Source organism: Tamandua tetradactyla, chromosome 1 (genome assembly GCF_023851605.1).
Source record: "Tamandua tetradactyla isolate mTamTet1 chromosome 1, mTamTet1.pri, whole genome shotgun sequence".
In the NCBI taxonomy this organism is placed as follows: domain Eukaryota; kingdom Metazoa; phylum Chordata; class Mammalia; order Pilosa; family Myrmecophagidae; genus Tamandua; species Tamandua tetradactyla.
Window position 1 is genome coordinate 3,936,409 of NC_135327.1, and position 18,285 is coordinate 3,954,693.

At 48.4% G+C, this 18,285-nt stretch overlaps 1 protein-coding gene across 5 annotated transcripts in view; it reads left to right on the top strand.

Annotated features, from left to right (window-relative positions):
- PREX1 (phosphatidylinositol-3,4,5-trisphosphate dependent Rac exchange factor 1) overlaps positions 1–18,285 on the top strand; it is a 193,616-nt gene that overhangs the window by 78,168 nt on the left and 97,163 nt on the right. For 4 of the 5 annotated variants that reach the window (XM_077167406.1, XM_077167425.1, XM_077167416.1 and 1 more), the window contains exons 4-5: positions 3,844–3,948; positions 10,461–10,562. In XM_077167406.1, coding sequence (XP_077023521.1) covers positions 3,844–3,948; positions 10,461–10,562 — 207 coding nt within the window. Of the gene's footprint in view, positions 1–3,843; positions 3,949–10,460; positions 10,563–11,083; positions 11,193–18,285 lie in introns of those variants that run through there. The other variant, XM_077167446.1, reaches the window with a different exon arrangement.

Sequence of the window (18,285 nt, forward strand, 5' to 3'; positions counted from 1 at the left end):
CCTCCTAGCCGACTGCAGATGTAATCAGCAACAGATGAGGTTCACGTACCATTGGTTCATGTCCACAGCAACAGAACTAGATGCCTTCACCTGGCCAAGTTGACACCTGAATCTAACTACCACCCCCCCCCCCAACCTGCCCAGCTGCTTTTCTCCCATCTTGGAGCCGACCCACCCACTGCCCCTACCACAGGCCAGTTCACCGAGGGGTGACACTGACGGCAACAACACCAATGGCAGCAGTCATGATATCAGCTGGTGCTCAGTGAGCAGTTGCTATTCCCCATTACGGTTTTAGGTGCTTCAGTAAACTGACCTGATAGTCGCCATGTGATTATGATGGGTCAGTATTGCCCATAATTTACGGGTGAGAAAGTGGGGCACGGAGAGGCCACAGAGCTTGGTGAGCAGGGGTCGGGCTGCAGAGCTGCAGTTGTGCTCACAAGGTTGAGGCCGAGAGTGGCTGGTGGGGAGGGGGCTTTTGGAGCAGTACTGGCAGTGGGTCTGTGGGTCCAGGGGAAGCCTGGGAGGCGCTGATGGCGGCCGAGGGACTTGTTCTGGGGCTCCTTCCACACTGCCAGGGCCTCCTGCTGATACACACACACATCCAGAACCTGGTTCTCTCAGGTGCAGGTCCCAGGCACGGGCCCATTCCCCATGGCTGCAAGACAGGGCCCCTCCCTCGCCCTCCCCGCAGCGTGCCGTGCTGTGGCTGCATCGGAGGCCCCCGCTGCACTTGTGTCTGGCAGCCGCCCCTCACGTTGCTTTATCTGTGGCTGGGTGAACTCCTGTAGTCCAGACTTCTCCACAACTGTTTCCTTTGGCCCTGATGGTCCCTAAGTTCAACTGAGACAAGTGGAAATAGAAAAAGGTCTGGTGGGGCATCCTGGGGGTACCCTCTTCTCCTGCCCCGCCCCTGTGCATGTTGGCCTCTCAGTGGGCAGCAGACACTGAGCAAGGAGAGTGTGGTTCCTGTCTTGGTGCAGGCCTCCGTGGGCGTGCTGACATTGGTGATGCTGTTTGGCGCGTGCAACTTGTGCATTGCGTATTGTTTGATGTGTGCAGCTTGTTTGTTGGATGTTGTTTGGAGCGTGCATTTTGTGTGTTGTATTTTGTTTGGCACAAGCTGCATGTGTGTTGTATGTTTGGTGCGTTTAGCTTGTGTGTTGGATGTTGTTTGGTGCGTGCAGCTTGTGTGTTGTAATGCTCAGGTTTGTTTGGTAGTACCTTGGAGTCTGCATATATGTCAAGGTTATGTCCACCCCGTGGTTGTGTATATGTGTGTGTGTACTCCTTGGGTCCCTGTGACATGAGCATTTGGTATTATTTTTCATTTTTCCCATCAAGTCATGTTTGTCTTTGTGCTGATGGTATGCCAGGCCCTGTTCTGTGTGATTTATATATATGAAGTTGCTTAGTCCCACACCCCAAGTGGTTGGGGTCTGTTATGTCCATTTTACACCTGAGAAAACTGAGGCATGGAGTGGCAGAGCGACTTGCCCAAGGCCATTCCCTCCTGAGGAGCGTGGTGCAGGATTCCCAGCCCAGCGGTGGGTCTGGACTCACTCCGTGCTCTCTATTGCTGTGCTGCGTGGCCCACGGCACTTGCTCTGTGTTGTGGCTCCATGTCTGTGCCCTGGCGTGGGCCTCCGTTCCCAGCCCCGACTCAGCTGGGGCCTTTGGGGCCCCCGAGGGAGTCAGGACGGGCCGGTGGGGGCTGCTTATTGATTCTGAAGCCTCTGCCCGCTCCCTTTGGTTTCTCACTTCCTGCAGCCTCCGCCCTCCGGAAGGATGGCCCGGGGCTTACTTAGAGACAGGCGAGCTGCTGGCTCTGCAGACCCACCTTTTTATTCCTCGACTTCTTGGTGTGTCCGCTTCTCCCCCAGCCCAGGTCACTTTCCCCCTCCAAGGCTGAGGCCCTTCAGCCTGGGCTTCCCCGTGGCCTCCCCTGGGACACCTGGTTTGTGTCTGGTGGGGATGGGGTGCCTGTCAGCCTCTGAGACCGAGGCTTCCGTGAAGCCCCTGCTCCTTCCACCCCCAGAAGCCCTGACAGCTGGCCACCTTGTGACCCAGAGGCGGCCTAGGCTGGGAACAGCAGGGGCTCAGGGCATCTTGAGGTCCCTCTCTCCCTCTGCCTCAGCACTACCAGTGCTTTGTGCACCCAGAGTTCCTGAGCCTTATCTGGGCTCTTGTGGGTCATAATGCAGGGCATTGTGCGCGGTTGATGTGGAGGGGACATTCATTTAGAAAGTATTTATTGAGGACTTGTGCCAGGCGCTGTGCCAGGTGCCAAGGATGCACAGTGAGTGAGACGGATGTGGTCACTGCCTTCAGGGAGCTGACCGTCGTGTGGGAGACACCAGAGGAGAAGCGAGGGCTCTGGACAACCCCAGGTGGTGCCCATCCCGGACTCCAGGTTGAGATGAGGGAGAGAGGGAGGCGAAGGCAGGTGGGGGATGGGGACACCTGGGCAGCTCCGTTCATTCCAGTAACTGTCCAGAAGCCTACAACCTCCAGATGGGATCCTGGACCAGTGAAATGCAGAGGGCCCAGCCTCTCCAGAGCATCGGATAGTCCATCCCCCCATCCCATATTATTGACTGCCCCTTCCAACGTGGAAAAAGTTAGAATGGCCATAGCCTAAACACCCCTAAAGAGAGGGAGAAAGATCAAAGGGGATGGAGTTATACACTGAAGACAGAACTTAACAAATGACTATAATTACTGAGTCATTAAATTGATATCTCTTATTCTCCAGTATCTTAGAGCAGCTAGAAGTAAAATCCTAGAATTGTGGAATCGTAACCCAAGTCAAACTCTGAAATACGTTCTACAACTAATTGTGGTGCCGTGCTGTGAAATTTATAGCTTTTTTGTGTATATGTTATTTTTCACAAAGAAGAAAGAAAAAAGTCTGTTGTGGCAAGAAAAAAATGTTTATTCCTTCTATCCTCCAATGTTCTGGAGCAGCTAGAAGGAAAAATCTGAGTGTTTGTCCCATGACAAACTCTGGGATCTGTCCTGTAACCACTTGTTGAAAAGAGCTTTGAAAACGATTGCTTTTTGGTTTCTTTGCTTTGTATATATGTTATATCACACAATAAAAAAGTTAAAAAATAAAAAAGAACACCCGGGTGGCTACCTGAGCTCGGGTAGCCCAGGTCCATTTGAGGGGGGAGCATGTGCATTGAAACCTGAGTGGGGGAGAACCCAGCGTTCCATGCAGAGGGAACAGCCAGTGTAGGGGCCCTGAGGTGGGATCGGGCCTGGCAGATTGAAGGATCAGGTGGAGGGCCAGTGAGATGAGGTCAGAAAAGGGCAGGGCCACATGGCAGGGCCTCGCAAGTCCTGCTGAAATGTTGGATTTCATTCCTAGGATCGTGGAATCCCGTTGCAGGGTTTTAGCAGGGATATGACGCATGTTGAGTTTAGTTTTTATGGTAACAGCAGACCTTTGTGGAGCACTTACTAAGTGCTAGACGCTGCACATTCTGACTCATTATCGTCATGGCCCCAGAAGTTCAGGGCTGTTACTGGGTGCCCCTCACAGGTGTGGCCCAGAGCCGTCCGGGATCTTGCCCAAGGTCACGGCCAGTCGCAGTGGACACCCAGGAGGCTTGACTGGCACCTGTGCCCTTGACTCCTGCGCCGTGCTGCTTCCTGAAGGCTCCGCAGGCTGCTGTGTACACTGTTGGGGCAGCATGGGAACTGGGGGGGCCCGTCGTGAGTGGGACCACGCTGCCTGAGATCCTTGCAGCCGCCCCCCCAGGCTCTGTGTCGGGGTTTGCTCGGCGGCCTCGCTGCTGGGATGCACCACTCACGGGCTGTGCCCTTGCTTTGCAGAAGGACAAGTTCAGCGTGTACGAGGAGTACTGCAGCAACCACGAGAAGGCCCTGCGGCTGCTGGTGGAGCTCAACAAGGTGCCGGCTGTGCGGGCCTTCCTCCTGGTGAGTGTCCCTCCCCCGCCCCCAGGATCTGCCTTCTTGGCCTCGGGACCCTGGGTGCTGACCCCTGAGCCGCTCCCCACCTCCGTGGGGCTGAGCTGTCACCTAAAGCGGGATCGCACACGCCTTCTGCAAAGGGCTGGAGAGTGAATGTGTTTGGCTTTGTAGCCCGTCCTGTCCCTGTCACGAAAGCTGCTGGAGAGCGTGGAAAGAGTGTGAGCGTGACTGTTCCAACACCATCCTACTCACAAAAACAGGCAGAGGGCTGGCTGACTCCACGGCTGAGCCGCCGGTGGTTGGTTGAAGATAATGATCCTAGTAAGAGTGGTAGCCATAGAAGTACAAAGTATTATTAGAATTATTTAATTGTAAGTGGAAGAAAATCCAGTCCAAACTGGCTTGTGCAAAAAAACCTAAATTTACTGGTCTACATTTTTTGAGAAAGTTTTAGACTTGAGAGGACTTTGCAGCATCTGGGTGTCCAAATCGTGTCACCGGGCATTTGTCTCTTGCCCCTCTGCTTTGGCTCCACTTGCGGGCGGCCCTTCCCGAGCGGTGGCCACATAGCCTGCAGCGGCTCCAGGCTGACACCTCCTCAAGTGGTGACTCCTCCTTTCCCAGCAGAAACAGCAAAAGTCCCGTGTCTGATGCTCATTGGCTCACTTGGCTCAGGAGCTTATCCCTGAACCAACTGCTGGACACAGAGGGATGGGCTGGCTTTCTGATTGGTCACCTCCAGCTCTGGAGGGTGGGGTCCCTTCCAGTCACACCCAGGGCCTGAGTGTTGGTGGTTCTGTAAAGGACAGTTGGGTTGTGTTTGGGAAAGTTGGGGTGGGACATTGGTCAAGCGAAGAAAAGGACATCCAAGATAGTCTGCCTTGCAGAGGCAGAGAGCTTTGCTTGTGTGTAAAGTGAGTTTTCTTCTGCTACCTCTTTTGAGCCTTACAAACCTCTCTCCGTTTGTGTATGAGTTTGTCTGCTTGGTGACACCCTGCATGTCAGTGGTTTAAACAGGGGATGCTTGTTCCTCTCGTGTTCACAGTGTGGATGTAGACGCTCGACTGGTGCAGGGCTCTGGTTTTGGGGCCAGGGCCTAGGGTGTGGCCTCGTTTACATGGTCTCAGACCGGGCTCACCACATCCACACTCCAGGAAGTGGGGTAGAGAAAGGGAGAGGGAGAGGCCCCGCCTGCTCTTCCTGGCACAGCCAGGAAGCCGCGCCTGTCTCAGAGGCCACTGGCCAGGCCTGCGTCGTGTGCAGGCTGGCAGTGCTGGGCTTTCACATGGGCAGCTGGGCGCCCAGCAAACACTTCTGTTGCTGTGGAGGAAGAGGGCACCGGGGTACAGCGCACAACCTTTGCCACAGGTGAAAACTCAAGTCGCTTTCCAAGGGTACATACCTGAGAAGTGACTGAACGTAGCCCGGGTCCCAACGCAGGTCTTGTACCTCTAAATTCCCTGCTCTCTCAGCCACAGGTACCCCTCCCCACCTTTATATGGTTTGTTCTCCCGACAGCATATATGGACTTCGCACAAAACGCTGAACGCTGAACTGACATAGTATAAGGTGTTTTTTAGCCATTACCCCCCACCAGAGCTCAAGTCTCTATTAAAATTCCTGATCACACTTCCCCATGATGCACAGTCTCCAACAAAGTATTGCCAGAATTTTAATTCAAAATGTTGTAAGTAAATTTCCTCCACACGTGTGCTCACATTGGCTCCTTTCCAGCGAGCATCTAATAAAGGGGAAATTGGCCAGCTGCTTTCTGTTTTTGTCTCAAGTGTATTCTGCTTTCGGGACTGATGCTTCTCAGTGCTGGGATCTGCACCTTCACAGTTTTGCAGTGACCTTCCTAGAGCAGCCGGGACAGAAGGCAAAGCCAGAGTCACGGAAGTGCAGGAGCCGACGTAGCCAGGACCGGCCGCTTCTCTGCAGTTGACCTGCTGACCTGAGCCAGCGCCTCACTGAGAGGGCCGCTGCCCGGGCTCTGGGCCCCTGGGTTGAGGAATCACCCTCTGCACTGTGCCTGTGGGCTCAGCTGGACCCTGGGAGGCAGGAACACACCAGGAAGGGGGTGTGCAGGGGTGTGGGAAGGGAAGGGGCCTGACTTTTCTTTCTTCCCTTCCTCGCGGGAAGCCTTCTCGGTTTTCCTAGCAGCAGCTGGGCTGGGCTGGGCTGGGCATAGCAGGACATGTGGCATGCCAGCACTCATGCCATCTGTCTCCCTCCTTGTTGGCATTACCCATCCTTTGGCTACCTGCAGGAGAGATATCAGGAGTCTGTTATGGGATTTTAAAGCTTGGGGACAGACGGAGTCTGGGTTTCCACTCGCGACGTGCCATCCGTTAGCGGAGTGAGGTGCTGAGCATTTGTTTTTCTGGACCCCAGTTTCCTAGCTTGTAAAATGAGATCGTTTATTCATTCAGCAACTTCCCTGCTATGTGGTAAGGATCGTTCTGAGGGCTGGGGACAAGATAGAGAGCAAGGCAAGTGGAGCCCCTGCTCTCGTGGAGCAGCCGTTCTCATGGGGGAGGTTTATGGGATGTGTCGGATGGTGTCATGTTCTTGGAGGGAGTGAAGTAAGTTGAGGATGAGAGGATGTTTTGAGGGCACTGGTGGCATCTCTATTTCAGACTGGTTTTGGGGAAAGCGTCTCTTAGGTGACAATGGAGTGGAGACCTGGATAAAGAGAGAGGGAAGGTGAGGGTACCTGGAGGGACAGTGTTCCAGGTAGTGAGTGCAAAGGCCCTGAGGTAGGGGTGTCAGGTGAAGGAGGCCAGGTAAGGCAGGGTATGTAATCAATGGTGGGAATCCGAGGGCTTTCCCAGGCTTTTCTGTGGCAGTCCAGCCTACATGAGACTCCATGCACTCACAGCGCGAGGCTTTTACAGAGACCCTTGTCGCGAGTGTTAGGAGTTTTCCATCATGCCAGAGGTGCCCTTGAGCCCCTGCAGTCACCAGCCCCTGGGCCTCCGGAGGCAACGCTGTGCCGATTTCTCTCACCATAAGTTAGCTTGGCCCGTTTTAGAATTTCGTGTCAGTGGCACCATGCAGGATTCTTCTGAGTGGCTGGTTTTGCTCAGAATAATGTCCACGCGATTCACCCGTGTTGGCAGCCGTCGTTTAAAGAACACCCAGTTTTAGTCTGTGTGGGATGAGAAGCCAGTGGACGGCTGTGAATGGAGGAGGGACTGGAACTAATTTACGTTTTGAAAGGACCCTTCAGCTGCATGCGGCAGAGGCCAGGGCTGGGTGGGGGGCTGGGGGCCGCAGCAGGGCCGAGGACGGGGAGGTGGACGGCCTGGTGAGCGCTGGATGGTGCGGCCATGGGCCCTGCCTGCCGCTGCCCTTGGAATCAGTGACCTGGGATGAGCTGGCTGGGGAAGAGTCGGGGAAGACCCACTCAGACTTGGATGGGGCTGCCATTGCCCGAGGCGGTCCAGGCCAGGGGGCTAGGGGCCCGGACTGGGGGCAGGTAAGACATTCCACTTAGGATGGGGGAGGTTATGATGCCAGTTAGACAGACCCCAGGCGGGTGTCAGCTCCAGAGTCCAGCCTGGAGTTGGGGGAAGGAGCCAGGCTGGAGGTGTAACCTGGGGTGAGAGCCACGGGGCTGGGTGGAGGTGAGCCTGGAGCGAGCGAGCGTGGCCGGAGCCTCCCGTGGGTGGGCAGCAGGAGGCTGGCCCTCATCTGAATGGCTCCCGAGGAGACTGTTCCTGAAAGTTCTCCCCATACTGCCTGGCATGTCCCAAAGGACAGGGAGTGGGAGCGCTGTGTGTTGGATGCTTAGCTGCATATGGGCTTGCGATTTCTGTTTTCACAAAGTGAAGCAAAAATTTAGAGTGTTTGGGACAGAAGTATAATTGATGGCTGTGACAGTCCTGTGAAAACTCCTTTATTCTGGACAAAGGAAAACACCCTCCCCCACACCCAGGCTCCCCTCTCTGCCCAGAGCTGACATCACTGGGGCAGCCTGTGGCCAGTGCTGGCTCCGGGGACAAAGACTGAGTGTGGGGCCTGGCCACTGTCAGCCACTGCAGCCTTGAGCCCCCGTCTGCGCCCGGGCAGGGAACCAGGGTTCCTGGAATTCTGCTTCTCAGAGGAGAAGCCCACTGAGATCCTTGAAAGGCACAAAGGTAACCCTGGCTTCAGGGCCAACCCTTCTAGCTAACCGTGCCCATTTCCTGTAGATGGTGTAGAGATAAAGGGCCCTGGTTAGTTCCTGGGGCTGTGAGGATGAACTTTGCATCTAGGCACGGTGCCTGCATGGGGGTGGGGGTGGGGGGACACGCTTGGTCTTCTGTCCACTGGAATCTGAGCAGGGAATTTGTCTGAATTGATGGGCCCTGTTTCCCCCAGTGCCTGGAACTGTGCCCAGCACAGAGTAAGCACACAAGGTGTGCTTATTGAACGAGTGAATGAATGAGTAAATGAGCTATAGGACGGGAGTCCCTTTTCCCAGCAATTCTGCTTCATTTCCCATCCATTAGAGCAGAGTGAAGAGGGAGGCTGGGGACCTTTCACAGCCAGATGTGGTAGCAATTTGTTCACGCTTTTAGGATGGGCCAGCACAAGTAACTCGTGGCTCCTGCTGTCCAGAGCACAGGTTCCCGAGCTGGTGGCCTTCAGAGGAGGGGCTAGCACCTGCAGGTGGTTTATCGCCCTACTCTGGAGGGTCTCAGGAGAAAGTCCTGGGAATCCAGAGCAAGCAGGGCAGACTTCCTGGTGGGGGTGGTTGGGCAGACGTGGCTCCCAACCAGCCTTGCTCCAGGTCCTGCCTCACCTCTGTGGCTCATGTGTTCTCAGGTGACCTTGGGGGATGACGGAACCTGCTGAGCCCCAGTTGTCTGAGTGTGAACTAGGAATCATAACAGTTTTCCGCTCACAGGGTGGTTGGTGCTCAATATTTGAGCCCTCGGGGGCTTGCCTTGGGAAGTGCTAGCACTGGATGGTGGTGATATTATTATTATCCTTATTACTATTTTTGTACACGGGCAGGTACTGGGAATCGAACCCGGGTCTCCGGCATGGCAGGCGAGAACTCTGCCACTGAGCCACCGTGGCCTGACCTATTATTATTTTTTAATTGGGCAAAGAAAAAAGCCTTTTAGGCCAGGGGCACAGAATGAGCAAAGGGAAGGGGTTGGCGCAATGGGAGGGTTAGGAGGTACTGGGCTGAGGGGTGTGGACTGGAGCCAGTGGGTGGGTGAGTGTTGGGTCATGATCAACCAGACTTGAATCCTGATAAAGCTGCCGCTTATTCCACCGGGCCGAAATAAGCGTTTATTTGACAGCATCTATGTGTGTCCCAGGTAAAGGAATAAAACGTTTCAGTAACAAGCTGAAGATCCATTTCACTCTCCAAGGCCTGTTAGCCTCCCTCCACAGAGGTGCCCCATTGAAATTCCTTTCTTGTGCTTCTCTGTCTGTCTTTGTACATGCATGCTCTCCATAAATGGTGCCTTGTTTGGATTTGCTTGTCTTTAAAAGTTTTATACGTGTCTGGGTTCAAACCATACCTGTCCTAGTTTTCTGTGCTCATACATGGTATGCCATGTGGCTCTTATCCCGTTTTCACTGCTGTGTGGCATCCTCCTGCCTAAGCCTATTCCAGATCTATTTTCTGGAGTGGATGGATGTTGTATAGTTCAGGTTCCCTAGAGAAACAGAATCAACAGGAAACACTCGCAAATATAAAATTTATAAAAGTGTCTCATGTAACCGTGGGAACGTGGAGTCCAAAATCCGCAGGGCAGGCTGTGAAGCTGATGATTCCGATGGAGGGTCTGGACGAACTCCACAGGAGAGGCTCGCCGGCCGAAGCAGGAAGAGAGCCTGTCCTTCTGAATCCTTAAATGGCTTCCTGTGATTAGATTAAGCATCACTCATTGCAGAAGACACTCCCCTTTGGCTGATTACAAATGGTATCACCTCTGGAGTAGCTGATGTGATCATGATCTAATTCTGTGAGATATCCTCATTGCAACAGACAGGCCAGCACTTGCCCACCCAAACAGGTACCACCACTTGGCCAAGTTGACACATGAACTTGACCATGACAAATGTTAAGGGCGCTTCCCATTTTTTGCTATTTCAGACAAGTCTGTTTTGAACATCCTGCTTCCTGTCTCCAGTGCATATATATAAAAGTTTCTTTAGGCCAAGGACTGGCAAATATTCTGTAAGAGGCCAGATAACACTCATTTTAAGCTTCACAGCCATATGGTGTCTGCTGCAGCTACTCACGCCTGCAAGCGTGGCACAAAAGCAGCCACAGGTGAATGAGTGGGCCTGGCTGTGTGCCAGCAGAACTGCCCCGCAGAAGCAGGCGGTGGGCAGGATCTGTCCCTGGGGGGCTTTGCCACCCTCTGATCCACGCTGTATGCAGAGCTGGAGAGTGTGCACATCTCCCAGTGATTGCAGCTGAGTTGAGAGTGTCTCCGGTTTCTTGGGGTGGCCAAGGCCCTGGCCCGTGCAGTTGTAAGGAGTGTCTGTCTGTCTGTCCCTTGCAGAGCTGCATGCTTCTGGGAGGCCGCAAAACCACGGACGTCCCTCTGGAGGGTTACCTGCTGTCCCCCATCCAGAGGATCTGCAAGTACCCACTCCTTCTCAAGGTGAGGCCGGCCCCTTTGCCTGAGTTTGCGGCTGGGTCAGGCACACAGTGAAGTGTGCCAACTCAGGGATCTGAGAAGCCCAGGCAGTGTCGCTCTGGGCTGGGCTGGATCCTGGCTTCACGTTCCTCTCCAGGACGGCTCTGCCTTCCCGGTTGAGTGCACTCTCCGCGTACTGGCAGCCGGGCGACGGGACAGGTGGGCCTCTTCTCGGGTTGTTACGGAAGTCCTGCCTGGGGCTGTGATGTGGGACGGGCTGAGGCCCCAGCTGGTCCTGAGTCACATGCCGCTGCACGGACTCCACGGAGCCCCTGCTCAGCAGTTCATCAGGCTCTGATGGGTGTGACCTCCTGCTCTACCCCTAGTCGATCCCTGAGCCGTGGTGTTGTGATCTGATTGGCTGAGACTGGTCATGTGCTCCACTTCCGATCCAGGGTGACGTTATATTCTGATTGGTTGAGATCAGGGTCACGTGCTCCACCCCCAGCCATGCCCTCTGAGCCAGGGAGGTATGATTGGCTCAGACCCGTGCCATGTGCTCCCTCCTCAAATCCGCCGGGTCCCCCAGGCTGCAAGCCTGCGAGTGGAGAATGGAGCCATGCCATCATCTGAGCTGTTTGTGGAAGGGGGAAGGTAGGTGTGCAAGCAAACCACAGGCACGCACACACCTGCCATTTCCTTCCCGGCCCAGCCTATCTTTGCCAGGACAGCCTTGGAGAAAATTTGGCTGCTTGGGGGGGGCCCAAGAAGTTTAGGTTTTTAGCTCCAGAGTGTACACCGGGCATGCCGCAAGGTGGGGGGACGACACCACCGCCTCTGCTGCTCCCGGCCCACTCTTCATTCTCTGAAAATGGGGCTGTTGGCCGAGCCCGTCCTGGCACCACCCTGCAGGCGTCCCATCTGACAGCTGGTCCCTGCTGGTCCCTGGAGGTGGATTAATTTGGCCGGCGGTGCTGTATTCATACAGGTGTGCCATGAACTGGAAGAGAGAGGGGTGGAAGACGGTATTGGGTGGTGGGGGGGGCTGAACTTGACTTTCTGCCAGAGGAAGTGAGTGACACTGAGGCCTTTGGGTTGGACGAAACCCTGGGGCTATCAGCTCCGCCCATAACCCAGACCTTTAATGTAGGCAGCTGGCTAAGAAGGCACACTGGGGCTGGACACACTTTCGTTGCACCTCCTCCAGCCTGGTGCTGTTTATCCACAACTCTGGGGAACTCAGAACAACTGCAGTTGTTCTTGCAGTTAACTTTTTTTTTTTTTTGCAAACATATTTTTATTTTTAAGAACAGCAAACATAGAAAAATACAAAGAACAATATAACAAGCACCCATGTAGTCATGACCCAGAATTAACATTGTTAACAAATGTCAACTTTCAGCCCTAAGTATTTCAAATCTTTTCCTTTCTCATTAAGATAAATCAAACTACAAAATAAATATGGTTAAAGTCTCTTTTTTTAATACATAGTTGTGTATTCATCATCATGACTGTTTCTTAGAACATTTGCATAAATTCAGAGAAAGAAATAAAAAGAAAACAGGAAAAAATCCATACATACCATACCCCTACCCCTCCCTTTTGTTGATCACTAGGATTTCAATCTGCAAAATTTACTTTAACATTTGTTCCCCCTATTATTTATTTTTGTTCTGTATGTTCTACTCATCTGTCGATAAGGTAGATAAAAGAAATATCAGACACAAGGTTTTCACAATCACACAGTCAAATTGTGAAAGCTATATCATTATACAATCACCTTCAAGAAACATGGCTACTGGAACACAGCTCTACATTTTCAGACAGTTCCCTCCAGCCTCTCCATTACATCTTGAATAACAAGGTGATGTCTATTTAATGCGTAAGAATAACCTCCAGGATAATCTCTCGACTCTGTTTGGAATCTCTCAGTCATTGACACTTTATTTTGTCTCATTTCACTCTTCCCCCTTTTGGTTGAGGAGGTTTTCTCAATCCCTTGATGCTGAGTCCCAGCTCACGCTAGGATTTCTGTCCCACGTTGCCGGGAAGGTCCACACCCCTGGGAGTCATGTCCCACGTAGAGAGGGGGAGGGCTGTGAGTTTGCTTGTTATGTCGGCCAGGAGAGAGAGGCCACATCTGAGCAACACAAGAGGTCCTCTTGGGGGTGACTCTTAGGCCTAATTTTAAGTAGGCTTAGCCTATTCTTTGCAGGATTAAGTTTCATATGAACAAACCCCAAGATTGGAGGCTCAGCCTATTGCTTTGGTGGTCCTCACTGCCTGTGAGAATATTAAGAATTCTCCACTTGGGGAAGTTGAAATTGCCCCCTTTCTCACTATTCCCCCTAGGGGACTCTTCCCTATTCACTGTTCAAATTGCTCTGGGATTTATCGGGGCGTCACTCTGGACAAACCTAAAAAATCTCATGCCTTACGCAAGGTTCCAAGTACTGTGGTGTTCGATCAAACTGTCCACATAAGTTATATTAGGAAATGCACTAGTCAAAATATAAATTTTGTACCAAATAAACATTTTTTGCTTGTCTCACACATAGGTTAAAGTTCTAAAATGTTAATTACCGCCTATTTTGAGCACCCTGCATTATTGACATTCTTTTTTTCTTCCTCATGCAGAAACATTTTTAAATTTGCACTTTTAGTCACTATTATTATACACTCTAGGCATTCCTAGATTATACTATCTCAGTCTTTATCATCTATCTTTCCTTCTGATTTCATTTGTGCCCCCCACCCTCCTCCCTTTATCATTCTCACATTCAGCTTCATTCAGTGTCCCAACATTATTGTATTACAGTTAGTACTGTACTATCCATTTCTGAATTTTTATAATCAGTCCTGTTGCACAATCTGTATCCCTTCAGCTCCAATTACCCAATATATACCCTATTTCTATCTCCTGATGGTCTCTGTTACCAACTGAAATTCTCCAAGTTCATTCGCTAATGTCAGTTCATATCAGTGAGACCATATGGTATTTGTCCTTTTGTTTCTGGCTAATCTCACTCGGCGTAATGTCCTTAAGGTCCATCCATGTTGTTACATGCTTCATGACTTTATTCTGTCTTACAGCTGCATAATATTCCATCATATGTGTATATCACAGTGTGCTGAGCCACTCGTCTGTTGATGGACATTTGGGCTGTTTCCATCAAATAATGCTGCTATAAACATTGGTGTGCAAATGTCCATTTGTGTTTTTCCCTCATGTTCTCTGAGTAGATACCTAGCAATGGTATTGCCGGGTCATGTGGCAATTCTATATGTAGCTTCCTGAGGAACTGCCACACTGTCTTCCACAGTGATTGTACCATTTGACATTCCCACCAACAGTGGATAAGTGTGCCTCTTTCTCCACATCCTTTCCAGCACTTGTCGTTTTCTGTTTTATTGATGATGGCCATTCTGGTGGGTGTGAGAGGATATCTCGTGGTTTTGATGTGCATTTCTCTGATAGCCAGGGAAGTTGAGCATATTTTCAAGTGCCTTTTGGCAATTTGTATTTCCTCTTCTGAGAAGTGTCTGTTCATGTCTTTTGCTCATTTTGTAATTGGGTTGTCTGTCTTTTTGTTGTTGAGTTGAACAATCTCTTTATATATTCTGGATACTCTAGGCTGTCTTTTTACTTTCTTGATGAAGATCTTGGATGCACAAAAGTGTTTAATTTTGGGAAGTCCCCATTTCTTTATTTCTTTCTTCAATGCTCGTGCTTTGGGTGTAAGGTCTAGGGAACTGCCTGCTATTATAAGATTTGTAAGATATCTCCCTACATTTTCTTCTATTAGTTTTATGGTCTTACATCTGATGTTTAGGTCTTTGATCAATTTTGAGTTAATTTTTGTATAGGGTGTGAGATATGGATCCTCTTTCATTCTTTTGCATGTGGATATCCAGTTCTCTAGGCACCATTTATTGAAGAGACTGTTCTGTCCCAGGTGAGTTGGCTTGACTGCTTATCAAAGATCAATTGTCCATAGATGAGAGGGTCTATATCTGAACACTCTATTTGATTCCATTGGTAAGTATATCTATCTTTATTTATTTTTATTTTTTTATTAACGGAAAGAAAGAAAAAAAGAAAAAAAAAAAAGAAATAAACACAACATTTAAAAATCATACCGTTCTACATATGCACTCAGTAATTCTTAACATCATCACATAGATGCATGATCATCGTTTCTTAGTACATTTGCATCAGTTTAGAGGAACTAGCAACACAACAGAAAAAGATATAAAATGTTAATATAGAGAAAAGAAATAAAAGTAGTAATGATAGTAAAAAACAACAACAAAAAAACCCTATAGCTCAGATGCAGCTTCATTCAGTGTTTTAACATGATTACTTTACAATTAGGTATTATTGTGCTGTCCATTTTTGAGTTTTTGTATCTAGTCCTGTTGCACAGTCTGTATCCCTTCCGCTCCAATTACCCATTATCTTACCCTGTTTCTAACTCCTGCTGGACTCTGTTACCAATGACATATTCCAAGTTTATTCTCGAATGTCCGTTCACATCAGTGGGACCATACAGTATTTGTCCTTTAGTTTTTGGCTGGACTCACTCAGCATCATATTCTCTAGGTCCATCCATGTTATTACATGGTTCATAAGTTTATCTTGTCTTAAAGCTGCATAATATTCCATCGTACATATATACCACAGTTTATTTAGCCATTCTTCTGTTGATGGACATTTTGGCTGTTTCCATCTCTTTGCAATTGTAAATAACGCTGCTATAAACATTGGTGTGCAAATGTCCGTTTGTGTCTTTGCCCTTAAGTCCTTTGAGTAGATACCTAGCAATGGTATTGCTGGGTCGTATGGCAATTCTATATTCAGCTTTTTGAGGAACCGCCAAACTGCCTTCCACAGTGGTTGCACCATTTGACATTCCCACCAACAGTGGATAAGTGTGCCTCTTTCTCCGCATCCTCTCCAGCACTTGCCATTTTCTGTTTTGTTGATAATGGCCATTCTGGTGGGTGTGAGATGATATCTCATTGTGGTTTTGATTTGCATTTCTCTAATGGCCAGGGACATTGAGCATCTCTTCATGTGCCTCTTGGCCATCCATATTTCCTCTTCTGGTAGGTGTCTGTTCAAGTCTTTTTCCCATTTTGTAATTGGGTTGGCTGTCTTTTTGTTGTTGAGTTGAACAATCTCTTTACATATTCTGAATACTAGACCTTTATCTGATATGTCATTTTCAAATATTATCTCCCATTGTGTAGGCTGTCTTTCTACTTTCTTGATGAAGTTCTTTGATGCACAAAAGTGTTTAATTTTGAGGAGCTCCCATTTATTTATTTCTTTCTTCAGTGCTCTTGCTTTAGGTTTAAGGTCCATAAAACCACCTCCAGTTGTAAGATTCATAAGATATCTCCCTACATTTTCCTCTAACTGTTTTATGGTCTTAGACCTAATGTTTAGATCTTTGATCCATTTTGAGTTAACTTTTGTATAAGGTGTGAGATGCGGGTCTCCTTTCATTCTTTTACATATGGATATCCAGTTCTCTAGGCACCATTTATTGAAGAGACTGTTCTGTCCCAGGTGAGTTGGCTTGACTGCCTTATCAAAGATCAAATGTCCATAGATGAGAGGGTCTATATCTGAACACTCTATTCGATTCCATTGGTCGATATATCTATCTTTATGCCAGTACCATGCTGTTTTGACCACTGTGGCTTCATAATATGCCTTAAAGTCAGTATGTCTATCTTTATGCCAGTATAATGCTATTTTGACCACTGTAGCTTCATAATATACCTTAAAGTCAGGTAGTGTGATACCTCCGACTTCATTTTTCTTTCTCAGGATACTTTTAGCTATTCGGGGCACCCTGCCCTTCCAGATAAATTTGCTTATTGGTTTTTCTATTTCTGAAAAGCAAGTTTTTGGGATTTTAATTGGCATTGCATTGAATCTGTAAATCAATTTAGGCAGAATTGGCATCTTAATTATATTTAGTCTTCCAATCCATGAACACGGTATGCCCTTCCATTTATTTAGGGCTTCTGTGATTTCTTTTAACAATTTCTTGTAGTTTTCTTTGTATAGGTCTTTTGTATCCTTAGTTAAGTTTATTCCTAAATATTTTATTCTTTTGATTGCAGTTGTAAGTGGAATTTTTTTCTTGATTTCCACCTTAGATTGTTCATTACTACTTTATAGAAACACTACAGATTTTTGAGTGTTGATCTTGAAACCTGCCACTTTGCTGTACTCATTTATTAGCTCTAGTAGTTTTGCTGTGGATTTTTCAGGGTTTTCGACATATAGTATCAAATCATCTGCAAACAGTGAGAGTTTTACTTCTTCCTTTCCAATTTTGATGTCTTGCATTTCTTTTTCTTGTCTAATTGGTCTGGCTCGAACTTCCAACACAATGTTGAGTAACAGTGGTGATGGTGGACATCCTTGTCTGGTTCCTGATCTTAAAGGGGAAGGTTTTCAGTTTTTCCCCATTGAGGATGATGTTAGCTGTGGGTTTTCGTATATTCCCTTAATTATGTTGAGAAAGTTCCCTTCTATTCCTATCCTTTGAAGTGTTTTCAACAGGAAAGGATGTTGAATTTTGTCAGATGCCTTTTCTGCATCAATCAGGATGATCATGTGGATTTTCTGCTTTGTTTTGTTGATATGACGTGTTACATTAATTGATTTTCTTATGTTGAACCATCCTTGCATACCTGGGATGAATCATACTTGGTCATGGTGTGTAATTTTTTTAATGTGCTGCTAGATTCGATTTGCAAGAATTTTGTTGAGGATTTCTGCATCTATATTCATGAGGGAGATTGGTCTTTGGCTTTCTTTTTTTGTAATATCCTTTTCTGGCTTTGGTATGAGGGTGATGTTGGCTTTGTAGAATGAGTTACATCGCTTTCCCTCTTCTTCAGCTTTTCGAAGCGTTTGAGCAGGATTGGTACTAATTCTTTCTTGAATGTTTGGTAGAATTCACATGTGAAGCCATCTGGTCCTGGACTTTTCTTTTTGGGGAGCTTCTTGATGGCTGATTCAATTTCTTTACTTGTGATTGGTTTTGTTGAGGTCTTCTGATTCTTCTCGAGTCAATGTTGGTTGTTCATGCCTTTCTAGGAAGTTGTCCATTTCATCTACATGTCTAGTTTATTAGCATAAAGTTGTTCATAGTATCTTCTCATTACTTCCTTTATTTCTGTGGGGTCAGTGGTTATGTCTCCTCTTCCATTTCTGATCTTATTTATTTGCTTCTTCTCTCTTCTTCTTTTTGTCAGTCTTGCTAAGGGTCCATGATTCTTATTGATTTTTTCATAGAACCAACTTCTGATTTTGTTGATTTTCTCCATTGTTTTCCTGTTCTCAATTTCATTTATTTCTGCTCTAATCTTCATCATTTCTTTCCTTTTGCTTGGTTTTGGGTTAATTTGCTGTTCTTTCTCTAGTTCTTCCAAGTGGACAGTTAATTCCTTGATTTTTGCTCTTTCTTCTTGTTTGATATAGGCATTTTAGGCTATAAATTTCCCTCTTAGCATTACCTTTGCTGCATCCCATAAATTTTGATATGTTGTATTTTCATTTTCATTTGCCTCAAGATTACTTATTTCTCTTGCAATTTCTTCCTTGACCCACTGGTTGTTTAAGAGTGTGTTGTTGAGCCTCCACATATTTGTGAATTTTCTGGCACTCTGCCTGTTATTGATTTCCAGCTACATTGCTTTATGATCTGAGAAAGTGCTTTGT